This window comes from Octopus bimaculoides, chromosome 2 (genome assembly GCF_046866305.1).
Source record: "Octopus bimaculoides isolate indiv1 chromosome 2, ASM4686630v1, whole genome shotgun sequence".
Lineage (NCBI taxonomy): Eukaryota > Metazoa > Mollusca > Cephalopoda > Octopoda > Octopodidae > Octopus > Octopus bimaculoides.
Window position 1 is genome coordinate 47,134,644 of NC_142929.1, and position 14,634 is coordinate 47,149,277.

General features: G+C 36.7%; 1 protein-coding gene across 7 annotated transcripts in view; it reads right to left on the bottom strand.

Moving 5' to 3' along the window:
* LOC106875928 (tubulin polyglutamylase ttll6) overlaps positions 1-14,634 on the bottom strand; it is a 420,072-nt gene that overhangs the window by 64,758 nt on the left and 340,680 nt on the right. For all 7 annotated transcript variants that reach the window (XM_014924244.3, XM_089344881.1, XM_014924246.3 and 4 more), the window contains 2 exons: positions 13,080-13,261; positions 6,025-6,210 (listed from right to left, as the gene is read on the bottom strand). In XM_014924244.3, coding sequence (XP_014779730.1) covers positions 6,025-6,210; positions 13,080-13,261 — 368 coding nt within the window. The remainder of the gene's footprint in view (positions 1-6,024; positions 6,211-13,079; positions 13,262-14,634) is intronic.

The window sequence follows — 14,634 nt, forward strand, 5'->3', positions numbered from 1 at the left end:
TCTAGATGTTGGATGGGAAGCTAATCATTTGATTTGAAATTCCAGGAAAGAAACAGTAAGATAAATAAAGATAATTGGTTTTGCCTTGAATTGTGAGAGAATATCTTGGTGCCACATAAAAAGCACTGGTGATAGTGCCACATAAAAAAAGCACTAGTGCTGGTAACACATAAAAGGCACTGGCAATGATGCCATATAAAATGCACTGATGGCGGGGTGCCATATGAAAGGTACTGGTACTGATGCTATGTAAAAAGCACTGGTGACGATGTCAGGTAAAAAGCACTAGTGATGATGCCAGGTAAAAAGCACTGGTGCTGGTTTCATATAAAAAGCACTCAGGATACTCTGTGAGGTGGTTGGCATTAGGAAGGGCAACTTGCTGTAGAAACCATGCCAAAACAGACAAGGCTCCTCACCTTGCCAACCCCTGTCAAACGATCCAATCCATGTCTGCATGGAAAATGGATGTTAATCGATGATGGTGATGATGATGATGATGATGATGATGATGAAATCAAAATTTCACAGATGAAGAGATTTTGACCGAAGTTATTGGAGCACACCCCATGTCTAATCAATGCATATAAATATCAAACTTTGGGGAAGAAGTTTGTTAGCATGATGAATAAGGGGATATAAAAATAAAGTGTTCAGTTTTTCAACACTCTCTACTCAGCCTTACATGTTATTTCCTTTTTGATTAATTATTCAAAAACATTGTCCTCTTCAAAGCACAAAATGCTTGTAATGGCCTCTCAAACACATTTACTTTTGATGTCATAAGGATTTTATAAACTTTCGAGAGAATATGAAATAATTCTTTTATGGAACAATGAATCTTGAAGCACATAAAGCTATAAATAATAGCATGCAAACACTGGGTTGAAAAGCCCTTCAGCCTTCAACTTTCTCTGAGCAAAAGGGCTTTTTAATCCAATATTTACAAGGTATTATTTATAGTTTTATGTGCTTTGAGGTCCACAGTTCTGAAAAAGAAACATATTTTTATTTACAAGCTTTTAATTCTCTTTTGAATCTTTCTCAATTAGTTCATTCACTAGGTCATTCAAAAGACAAAATTGAATCATTTTGCCTGTAGTAGCACAGAAAACGAAAATATAAAGCATATCCATAATATTTTGAAATTCATTTATAGAATCAGGCGCAGGCATGGCTGTGTGGTAAGAAGTTTGCTTCCCAACCACATGGTTCCAGGTTCAGTCTCACAGAGAGGCACCTTGGGCAAGTGTCTTCTACTATAGCCTCATGCTGACTAAAGCCTTGTGAGTGGATTTGGTTGATGGAACCTGAAAGAAGCCTGTTGTGTGTGTGTGTGTGTGTGTGTGTGTGTGTGTATGTATGTGTTTGCGTGTGTGTGTACCATACTCTATGACTGGCACCACGCCAGTGGAGCACTAACAGCACTGTCGAGTGTGTTCATTGCCAGAGCAGCTGTCTGGCTTCCGTGCTAGCGGCCTGTAAATAGCACCATTTGAGCGTGATCATTACCAGCGTTGCCTTCTAGCACTTGTGCTGGGGGCACGTTAGAAAATCATTCGAGGGAGGTCGTTGCCAGTGCCACTGGACTAGCTCTCATGCAGGTGGCATGTAAGAAACACCTTTTTGAGCATGGCCGTTGCCAGTACCGTGTGACTGGCCCTCGTGCCGGTGGCACGTAAAAGCACCCACTACATTCTTGGAGTGGTTGGCATTAGGAAGGGCATCCAGCTGTAGAAACTCTGCCAGATCAGATTGGAGCCTGGTGCAGCCTTCTGGCTCGCGAGTCTTCAGTCAAATCGTCCAACCCATGCTAGCATGGAAAGTGGACGTTAAACAATGATGATGATGATGATATATATATATAATAAGGATTCTTGAGAAAATTGGGTACTTTTAAATGGTAAGTACCAGGTAGGGCTGGATTAACCTGTGGTCACCACCTATGGTTAATTAAATATCCAGTAAAATATTCAGGTTGTGCACACAGAGAAAACCACCCCCACGAGTATGCATAAGAAACAGCTGTAATGCACTGGCATTTATCTATCATCTGTTATTATTCATTTGCTAATATATATATACATATATATATATATATATATATTTAAAATTCCTTATACAAGTCTAATTGTTATTACCATGATGAAAACACCTGCTCTCATCCGATCACCAAAGTTAAGTAACGCTGAGCCTAGTTAGTACTTAGATGAGTAACCACTTGGGAAACCTAGGTGCTGTAAATATCTTTAGAAGGTGCATGGCTCAGTGGTTAGAGCGTCGGGCTCACAATCATGAGGCAGTGAATTAGATTCCAACAGTGGGTTCTATGTTGTGTTTTTGAGCAAAACACCTTATTTTACATTACTCCAGTTCATTCAGCTGTAGAAATGAATTGTGATGTCACTGTTGCCAAGCTGTATCAGCCTTTACCTTTCCCTTGGATAACATCGGTGGCATGGAGAGGGGAGGCTGCTAGTCTTCAATAAACAACCTTGCCCAGACTTGTGCCTGAAGGGGGTCTTTACCTTTACATGACAGTTTATCATCAATTGGGAAACTTTTTAAAATGTTATTTTCTTAAGAATGTTAACAGTTTTAAAGTTAAAAAGTGAAAACCATTTTTCCCTCTGAGATTGCCGACAGATCTGTCCAGATTCTGATTAACATAACTTTAGAATCTTGATAATTTAAAGAAATGACACTTAAAGAATATGAAGTGTACATGTCTTTCTCAAACAAAATCATAAATATTTGCAAAAGTGATTCTATCTAAGAAGGCAACTTTTGTGAAAACATTTAACAAATACTCTACTTTAATCAAAATATTAAAAAAAAATGTTTCTTTTTGCTTTTCTTTTTTTACTGCTGGTGCCTATCAAATATATGAAACTGAGGAGTCTTGTTTTGCAAGTTAGTCAGTGACCTCACTGCTGTTGGTGCCATGTAAAAAGCACCTAGTACACTGTGTAAAGTGGTTGGCACTGGGGTCTATGTAATCAACTTGTACCCTCCCCCAAAATTGCTGGCCCTGTTCCCAAATTTGAAACTGATATTACACAAACAGTGCCATTAATTTCCAGTGTTTTGTGACATTGTCTGCATATGGGAAATATTATCCAGCTTGGAAAAGAAAACAAAGGTTGACAACAGGAAGGACATCTGGCATATAGAATCTACCTCATAAGGCGGCCAGCAGGCAGAAACGTTAGCACACCGGGCGAAATGCTTAGCAGTATTTCGTCTGACGCATAGTCATCAACATTATAAAACCCAACTTTAACAATAGTAATATTGTTAAACAAAAAGACAAGCTATTAGCAGAGTGGTGATACTAATGTATGATAAATAGTATTACATTTTACACATTTACTTGTTTCAGTCATTTTGACAGTGGCCATGCTGGAGCACCACCTTTTAGTTGAAGAAATCAACCCCTGGACTTATTCTTTGTAAGCCTGCTACTTATTCTATTGGTCTCTTTTGCCGAACTGCTAAGTTAGGGGATGTAAACACACCAAGATCAGTTGTCAAGCACATACACAAACATAAGCATATATATATATATATATATATATATATATATACAACAGATTTCTTTCTGTCTCTGTCTACCAAATCCACTCACAAAGCTTTGGTTGGCCTGAGGCTATAGTAGAAAACACTTGCTCAAGGTGCCATGTAGTGGAACTGAAGCCAGAACCATGTGGTTGGGAAGCAAGCTTCTTACTACACAGCCATGCCTACACCTACGTTAGTTATTTTATAATTTCCAAAGTCTGATAGACCCATATAACCTGTAAAATTTTTCAGTTTGATAATGATATAATATTGGTTGTATATAAGAGGGCTTATGACTTGACTATGTTCTATAAAAGCAGAAGAAGTCTCTCAGAGTTAGTGAATAATTTGACCTAGAACCTCAAAAGATTTCTTTTCCATTTCATTTGCATGAGTGTAAGTCAAGAAATTGGGTGAGATATAGTATTGGTCGTACTTCAAATGACCAATACTGCATCAAATATTTAAATGGTTTCACTAACTCTGAGAGACTTCTGCTTTTATAGAACATAGCTTTGATTATTGATTTAAGGTTTGCTAAGTTCTAAAACAACATTCAAAATGAAATTTTTTTACAAAGATATTGTGTTTATGTAGCAAAAAAAAAAAAGAAAAAGAAAAAAGAAAAAAAGTAGAAAAAGACATTGGAGGCGGGGGAGCAGAATAGTGTTTTTGCTGAAACAGAGTGAAAACAAACAAAATAATAGAATTGATTTTGCAAATTTTGATAAACGACTTTAAAAAGAAGCTAAGAGCAAGATTAGAAATGGTAAAATGACATTGAATACCATCACAGAAAGAACAGTCTGTGGAGAGAAAAGGTGGAGTAAAAGAAAGAAGAATGTTTTATCAATGGTCATGATGAAATTTTTATGTATGATCAGTTGCAACTTTTCTTCTTCGCAATCTCTAAATGATAGGCTTTCTGCAATGAAGTCTAAAAAGAAACTACCAGCTACCCTCACAGCTAAAAATGATATACCACATTAACCACCCATTTTTAATTCTTAAATATGCACTGTGGCCATATTACAGATAAAATACTGAATAAAAAACTGTATGATGAAACATACAAGATGAGGACAAAATGTACTTGTAGAGTAAGGATGTGTCTTATGTCAGAATGCATTTTATATGCTGACAAACATGGTACACAAAACAAAATGGAAGCCTTTCTAATCTTTAAAAGTTTGCATTTTAGATTATTTCAAGTAGGATATTAATTACAAGTTGATTAAAGGCAGCTAGCAGAATTGTTAGCCTGCTGGTCAAAATGCTTAGTGGCTTTTAGTCCAGCTTTATGTTCTGGGTTCAAATTCCATGAGTGGCTGTGTGGTAAGTAGCTTGCTTACCAGCCACGATTCCGGGTTCAGTCCAACTGCGTGGCACCTTGGGCAAGTGTCTTCTACTATAGCCTCAGGCCGACCAAAGCCTTGTGAGTGGATTTGGTAGACGGAAACTGAAAGAAGCCCGTCATATATATGTATATGTATATATATATATATATATGTGTGTGTGTTTGTGTGTCTGTGTTTGTCCCCCCAACATCGTTTGACAATTGATGCTGGTGTGTTTACGTCTCCGTAACCTAGCATTTTGGCAAAAGAGACTGATAGAATAAGTACTAAGCTTACAAAAAATAAGTCCTGGGGTTGATTTGCTCGACTAAAGGCGGTGCTCCAGCATGGCCAAAGTCAAATGACTGAAACAAGTAAAAGAGAGTAAAAGAGAGGTCAACATTGCCTTTCATCCGTTTGGGGTCGATAAATTAAGTACCAGTAATCAACTGGTCCCCCACCACCAAAAAGAAAAATTTCAGGCTTCGTGTCTTTAGTAGAAAGGATTAATTACAAGTTGATTAGAAAGTAAATAAAATTATATTTAATGCCATAATTATAAAAACCTACAAGAATTATATAATCTAATGATGAAATTTCTATATCATTGTTCAGTTTGCTTGAAAAGGATAAAGGATAAAGCATCCTTCTTGAGCCCTAGAGACTCATAAAGGTCAGTTTCCTGGTTTCCGTGGTGTATATATATATAGGCCTCCTGGATAGGATGCTAGCTCATTGCTGGGTTACTCATTTTTGCCAGCTGAGTGGACCGGAGCAACAGGAAATGAAGTGTTTTGCTCTCAGAAACACATGTTACCCGGCCCAGGAATCGAGACCACAATCTTAAAAAAGCAGCTTAATTTATCTCAAATTATATCCAACTGTCTTAGAATGATTTGATACATTGAAGTTTGTTGTCTTCAGTGTACAGTACTAAAGAAGAAAAAAAACAGGAAGTTCATAGCTGGAAATGCTTTTGATAATAGGTTTGTTCAATCATAACTTACCTGGGGATATGCAACAACTACAACAACCACAACTACAACAACAAAAACGGCAACATAATTTTCAGAGACTGGTGCCAAAACACTTTGAAATGTCTAGAAAGTCTCTTTCTCTCTCTTACCTGACCAATTCACTTCTAGCCTTGAAGGCTATTGTCTCCTGAAAGAGACTAGAGCTACTTTGGAAGAACGGATCGTATTTTTTTGATACTTCACTTGGATAAATTCTCCGAAAGTTTCCAAGGTGGGTGGTTTCATAATTGTCAAGACTTTCCAAATATTTTTCATGAGCTTGTTCTTGCTCTTCCCTGGAATTACAACGAATTACAAAATCATAAGACATTAAATTTTTAAACACCTCTTGTTTCAACAGTTTTATTTCTGTTTTATTATGGGCTAATATACCCATGCTAACATGGAAGGTGGATATTAAACATTGATGATGATGGTGATATATACATATATATATGGACAGTTGACTTCAATAGACATGTTGGGTAGCATCTGATTGGCTTCTATGGAGTGTATAGAGGCTACAGAGCCAGTTCCCACAATGAGGAGTGAACCACACAGCTGGAGTTCTTTGATGCAAATGGCCTTATGATTTGCAGTACTAATGTCAAGAAACCAGTCAGTCACTTGTTCACCTATCAATCTGATGGATACACAAGCCAGATTGACTACATTCTCATCAGAAAGCAGGAAAGATGGTTGCTCATAAATTCAAAGTCTTTCCCAGATGAAGAGTGCACCCCTTAACATAGGTTAGTCGTCGGTGACTTCAGACTCAGGGGTAGACAGTAACTAAGAAGACAACCAATCTGGGAAAGAAAGATCTGGAGGCTTAAAAGTCCTCTAAATAGTCAGCGAATTAGAGACATTTTACCTGAAACATATGATAGGTAAAAGGGAGATATAGAGGATAACTGGAGGTTCCTAAGGGACAACTTAATGAAGATCACTGACCAAATTTGTGGCTGACGCAAAGTCCCTGCAAGACCTAAGGTAACATGGTGGTGGAACAATGTAATAGACAGGGACATTAGAGTGAAGAAATGGGCCAGGAAGGACTGGAAGATTGGTAGTAGCAGGGAACTATATCAGAAAGGAGGCTAGGAGATAGGTATATTTAACTAAGGGAGAAGCAGAAAGGAAGAAGTTTGTCAATGTTTTGCAGTGTGAGGACCAGATGTTTGAAGTGTTTGGGATTACAAGAGTGTGTGAAAGAAAATCCTGACATATATATATATATATATATATATATATATATTGGTGAGAAAGGATCTTCTGGCACTGGACCTCATAGAGGAGACTGAAGCACTGAGACCTCTGGCTGTTTGCTGTGCTTCAGAAGACATGTCAAGCTAAGTAAAACTGTGGTATGTCCTATACAGCCATGCCCTCCCCACTTGTCTCTCAGCCAAGATGTCCTTACCTTCTGACCTCACAGATGTTGGTGCCATGTAAAAAGCACACATGCGAGTGCTACATAAAAATACCCCTGCTGATGCTACACAAAAACATCCATACTGTACCATGCAAAAGCACTCATGCTGGTGCTACATAAAAGCACCCATGCCATGTATATGCACCCATTACATTCTGAAAAGAGAATAGTGTCAGAAAGGGCATCCAGCTGTAGAAACCACGTCAAAATAGACAATCAACGCCCAAGAAGCTCTCCAGCTGGTCAGTCCCTGTCAAACCATCTAACCCATGCCAGCAAGGAAAACGGATGTTAAATGAAAATGATGATGATGATATAAATATAAGTATGTATGTATGTATGTATGTATGTATTTATGTATTAGTGTATGTTGTTTTTTTGCATTTGGTTGAGAAGCAGGCCTATATCTATGTACATGTAGGGGAGTAGAGGTGTGGTCACTTATAAGAGAAATGAAATTGAACTAGTGTGTGTTATTATTAGCATAATGATCCTCCCTAGATATAACAAAATATGTGTGTGTGTGCGTGCATGTGTAAAATAGGCAAGGATTATGTACCCATGAGCCATGAATTTGATCAGTCAACCTTCAGTCAATAAGCTGGAAAGCAAGAGAATGATTCTAAGCTGTGGTAAGTTGACAGTTGTCACCTGTCATAGTTTGGGAGTATTCTCTCTGAAATTCTCAAAGGAGAATTTCAGTATGGGTCAATTAGAAGAAATTATTTTGTGCTTTTTATTTTTTAAGACTGGCATTGGATTGTGACTGATTTGGAGCTTCTATGCCAGACAAATGCCACCAGACTTTAATTAATTTTTGAATTATTGGGCCAAATCTGACAACAATCATGAGAGGGTGATGACCTTTTACTTTTAATTTCAAAGCACTATAGTATTTTTCCAATGGTTATAACAGAATGAGCTGCCAAATTAATACAGACAACCCTTGAAGGAGTTCTCTGTAAGCCCTATGTAATAAACTAATGTGTTGCTAATGGGAACACTAGCATGGTTTACAAGGCATATCTCAAAGCATTTTTTCTTGAAGAAGCAAAACCATGTGTTTCAGTAACTGGTTATTTTTTCCATAAAGTTAATAATCAAGTACAGCAGATCATTAAGCAAGCTAAGAGATCCCTCCTTTTTAACATAGATGTTTGCTGGGTTAAGAAAGAAGGCACAGCTGATTTTAATATATATGTCATCGTCAGTAGATTTGATGATGGTAAAAATATATTATGTGAGCCAATGGGCTTCTCCCCACTCAGTGAACTACAGATTTCTTTTAATGGTATTAGTATGGCTCTGGACAGTGAAGTCAGGGTCATAAATTGAAAAAGAATGAGTGATTCCGCAGAAAAAAGATAATTGAAACATTCAACAAATTCTACCTGAAGGTGACAGCTGAAGCAAACCTTAAAAATATTAATTCTCTGGATGTCACATGTAAACTTAGCCCTTAACTATATGAGGTATTCATTCAAGAATCCAAATGCCACTGCTTGTTGTACATCTGCACTCAATTGAACCAATGATTGAACACCATCAAACACATGCCATGGAGCATCAGCAAAAGGTTAAGTGAATTATCCTCTGACAGAGCCACATTCAATATGTTTATAAAGTACTAGAGTAAGGAACCACGACAGAGTTATGACCAAGAATGAATAAAAATACTCACCAATACTACCTAGCAATTGCCCTAAAAACAATAGGAAAAGAAATCTTATATGGTATAATCTGCAATACAACACCTTTACAAAAACCAGAGTTGTAAAACATTTACTCTTCCTGACTGGAAAACACTTCATAAATAGCCTTAGATTCCATAACCTGTCCTACAAAAATAGCATTAAGGTGAGTTACAGTTGCACGTAAAAATACATCTAATGTCATCAAGAGCCGAACTGCAAAAATGTAGGTGGCTTAATGTAGATCCTTGCTCCCCAACAGAGGGATAAATGCTGAGAGAAAAGAATTGTATATCAGGCTGATGTCTCAATCAGTAGACACCAACAAGCTACAGAGGGCTTATAGAGAACTCCTTCTAGAGTTGCCTACATTTGCATAACGACTCACTGAGTCATGAAGTAGCAAAAACACTTTCAAAGCATGTTTAGAAATGCAGAGACAAAGTAGAGACTACTAGTATCTCAAATGCAGTGTTAAATAAGGTACAGACATTTTAAAAATTATGAAATTCCTGCTACTTATGTATCACAGAGAAACTCTACATCATCCGCCACTCTCTTCTTACCTTAAATAAAAAGAATAAAAAGAATTTTTACTTGGTGATAGATGCCCAAATTCCTTTTGAAATTCCTGAGGTATAAAAGATGACAACAGATAATTTACACTCTTGGACTATCTAGAGTTGTTGAATTACTTTTCAATCTGATGACATGTATGGTTGAATGAAGGACAGATAGGAAAAAACTAGTTCCAGGTTATGCTGTCTTTGTTTGTCTCACATAAATTAATAGATAAAAGTCTGTACACACCATCAACATAAATTTCTGTATATGTATGTACATATATATGTGTATAAGTATGAATGTATGCATGTATGCAAACATAAGCGTACATCACATGGCCTCAAGAGACACTAGAGCACAGGATGCAGTGGAAGATGATAAATACACAAGAGCTTCCATTGCACACTCAAGAAATAATGTCTCATTTCAGTTCAAACAACTTAAATTCCAAATGAGTCTTAGTTTTGCTATGACCCTCAACAAATTGCAAGGGCAATCATTTTTGGTTGCTGATTTACACCCCGAAGAGCTCTGCTTCACCTATGGTCAACTTTGTGTTGGATGTTCAAGAGTAGGAAGTAAGAAAAATTTTACATCAATGTACCAAATGGAAAAATAAAAAAAACTTTGTTTATCAAGACATTATGAATTGCCACAAATAATGCAGAAATCTGCCATGTTCCAAGAGACTTAATCATCTGGGAAGACCTAGTCTGACATGGAATCGATAAAATTGAAATCGATTCTATTGTAAAAATTGTTTGGCAATGATGGGCTATGATATAATGTGTGTGTGTGTGTATGTGTGTGTGCATGCATGCGCATACACATGTGCATGTGTATACATGTATATGATTGTTGTGTATATATATATATATATATATATATATTTCATCATCATCATCATTTAACCTTTGTTGTCCATGCTGGCATGGATTGTATGGTCTGACAAGAGCTGGCAAGCTGGGGAGTTGCCCCAGACTCCAGTCTGATTTGGCATGGTTTCTAAGGCTGGATACCTTTCCTAACACCAACCACTTTACAGAGTGTGCAGGATGCTTTTACATGGCACTGCATGGGTACTTTTATGAGGCACAGCACAGGCACTTTAGGTGGCACTGTACACATGCTTTTACATGGTATTGCACAGGTGCTTTTACATGGCACCACCACATATATATATTTTTTTAGCGTGCTGGTGCCACTTGTAGCACCCTTAATTATTAATATATATATATATATATATATATATATATATATATACAAAAAATTTTATAATTATAAGCCTAAATTTTATAGTTATAAGCATAATTTAACTGCTATTTCTAAATTTCAGTATGTGGTGAAGCAATTTTACTGAACCTCAATTATAATTATGCTTATAATTATAAATTTTTTTGTATAAGGTTACCGATAATGGTTCTTTTAACATACCGAACTACTTGGTAAAATTATTAATTAGTAATTGATTAATCAATTTTACCCTTTATTATTATTGATATATATATATATATATATATATATATATATATATATATATATATATATATATATATATAAATATATATATATATACACATATATACATACATACAAATATATTTATGACTGAAAGCATATTGTGGAGTTTATATACTCAGATTTGAATGAAATGAATATGTTAATGGTACAGGTGACTGTGGAATACTCAGCTATCTATATGTTAATTTAGTAATTTAGGCAAGGTGGTGAGCTAGCAGAATCATTACCAAGCTGGAGAAAATGTTTAGCGGCATTTCTTCCAACTTTACATTCTGAGTTCAAATGCCACCAGGGTCAATTTTGCCTTTCAGAATCCTTTTGGGGTCAATAAAATATGTACCCGCTGAACAGTGGGGCTGATGTAATTGACTTATCCACTCCCTGAAATTGCTGGCCTTGTGCCAAAATTTGAAACCAGTTTAGTAATTCAGGAGCAGGTAATTCAATTGATCAAACAACTGAGTCCTTGTCATCAAATGATAGAGACTCACCATCTTATCATCATCATCATCATCATCATTACTCCCCCCCACCACTACCATTTAACATCCATTTTCTGTGCTGACAAGGATAGAACAGTTTGACAGGAAGTGGCGAGTCAGAAGACTGCTCCAGGCTCTGCTATCTGTTTTGGTATGGTTTCTATGGCAGGGTGCCTTTCCTAATGCTAATTGCCCTTCTCAACACCAACCACCATACAGAGTGTACTCGGTGCATTTTATGTGACACCAGCAGCAGTGAGATCACCAAGTAAACAGCAGAACAAGACACATCAATGGGGAGTAGTAGTATAAAGGGACAAGAATATTTTTGTGTATGTATGTATGTGTGTGTGTGTGTGTGTGTGTGTGTGTGTGTGTGTGCGTGTGTGTGCATGTGAAGTGTAGCATTTGCTATTAAAACTCAATAATACTCCACCTCTATATTCTTTTTAAAATGACATTTCATATTTCTTTATATTAGTTCACTGATATATAATCATACACAAGTCTTAGTACTTTACTCTAAAAATATAAGGGTACAAAAAAATGTGTGATTTATTTACTGTCTTGAAATTTGTAGCATGCACTAACACAGACACACAGACACAGACACAGACACACACACACAGAGACACAGACACACACACACACACTCACACACATATATATGCACGATGGGCATCTTTCGGTTTCCGTCTTACAAATCCACTCAAAAAGCTTTGGTCGGCCCAAGGCTATAATAGTAGAAGACACTTGCCCAAAGTGTCACATTGTGGGACTGAATCAGGAACCATGAGGTTGGGAAACAGGCTTCTTACCACACAACCATGCCCGTGGTTATTGTTTGATTTCATTTTATTTTGTACTTTCTTTGTTTCAATGTATTATTCCTGATAGATCATATCTTATACAACATTCTGGACATTGTTGTTGTTCTTGGCACTCCGCCGCTTACGACGTCGCGGGCTCCAGTTGATCCGATCAACGGAACAGCCTGCTCGTGAAATTAACGTGCAAGTGGCTGAGCACTCCACAGACATGTGTATCCTTAACGTAGTTCTCAGGGATATTCAGCGTGACACAGTATGACAAGGCTGACCCTTTGAAATACAGGTACAACAGAAACAGGAAGAAAGAGTGAGAAAAAGTTTTGGTGAAAGAGTACAGCAGGGTTCGCCACCATCCCCTACCGGAGCCTCGTGGAGCTTTAGGTGTTTTCGCTCAATAAACACTCACAACGCACGGTCTGGGAATTGAAACCGCGATCCTATGACCACTAGTCCACTGCCCTAACCACTGGGCCATTGTGCCTCCATTCTGGACATCACATCAATGTCATCCTAAAAATTTCTTTTTCTCACAAAAAAAAGGAGAATTTTCTAAATCTATATCAAGCTGTTATACATCGAACAAATTTATTTATCGGAGATAATTTGGCAAGAAACCTCAAAGAAAAGAAAAAAATTATATACTTGGTTTCCTTTTTAACATTGCGGCCAAGTAGTCGATCTTTGACTCGCTTTCTTTCTTCTTCTGTACACTTCCGTCGATTTGAAGCACCAAAGTTTAAAAGAGCCAAAGTATCACCAACAAGAGTGCTCTTTATCTCCTTATCTAGAGCAGAATCAACATTGAAGCTTGGAGAGTGGTTCACCTAAAAGAAAGACAACCTCATTTAGTCCATAGCCCAATCTAAAATCTATCAAAGTGAATTTATATTGTTATGGTCTATTAAAAAAATCTGCTTTCCATAGTCATAGAGTTATCTGAACTTTTCAAGTTTATTAAATTGCATTTACACAAAGTAAGACCTTTGTTCTCTTATGCATGTGTATGTATGAAAATATGTATGATGTATGCATACACACACACATGCATACACAAACATACATATACACACACACATACATACATACATAAATAAATACATAGATATATATGATGGGGGTGCTGAAAAGTTCCTGGCTTTGGGTAAAAGAAAATACAGGAGGATTGGTTAATTTTGATTTTATGTAGTACATCCTCTCTCAGATTCACACACTTATTGCAGTGGTCTTTCAATTTTTCTAAGTCCTGTAAAAGAACTTGGAAGGTTGGGCATCTAAACAGGCCTTCCATGATACCCTTAAAGCCAGGAACTTTGTAGCACTCCCTTATTCATTCTAAATAAAGAGTAAAAAGTGTGAAGCACAGACACATGTATACTAAAATGAAACACATATCCACCACACATATACAAGTTATCCATGAACACAAAACATCCATATATACATACATCAACTGATTCAGATGACCACGAACACCCAACACTTGTCTTAACTGAAAAAGAAAAAGAGCTTTACCACTTGGTTAGTGGCCAGCTTCAATACACCGAAAAGGAAAAAAAGAAACATGAATAAATCCTAAAGATTTTCTTTAAAGCACATACACATACATACATAAATACATATATGCATACGTATATACATACATACATACATATATATATATATATATATATATATATATAATAAAGACACACATGTATATAAACACTTATATGAAGAGGTGCATGAGCAAGTATGTGTGTGTGTGTGACGGTGTGTGAGGTGTATTGTAATGTATATTTTCTGTAAGAGTATTATGTACCTGCATAGTTATCTCATCTGGTTATTTCAGTAAAGAATGGATACAACAGCAACTTTCTATTGAGTTTACACACAATATCACACAATATCACTGCTCACTCTCCAGTGTAAAATTATCTTCCAATAAAACATCCAGTCATACCTATTTGGAAAGGATATGTTCAATATCAAGGAGTTTCAGCTTTAACATAGATAATGACATCAGGAATACAATTCAGTGCCATTTTTGTGGTATTCTGTTCTATAATTGGTTGTTATATCCACAGTAACAACACATCTCTTCCAGTTTACAATGTAACTATTTGCTATATTACTTGCAATGTCAACACAATAATGAGATAGCTAGAAGGCAACATGAGAGTACAAGGCAAGGTAAGTTGTTCAATCTACCATTACAACA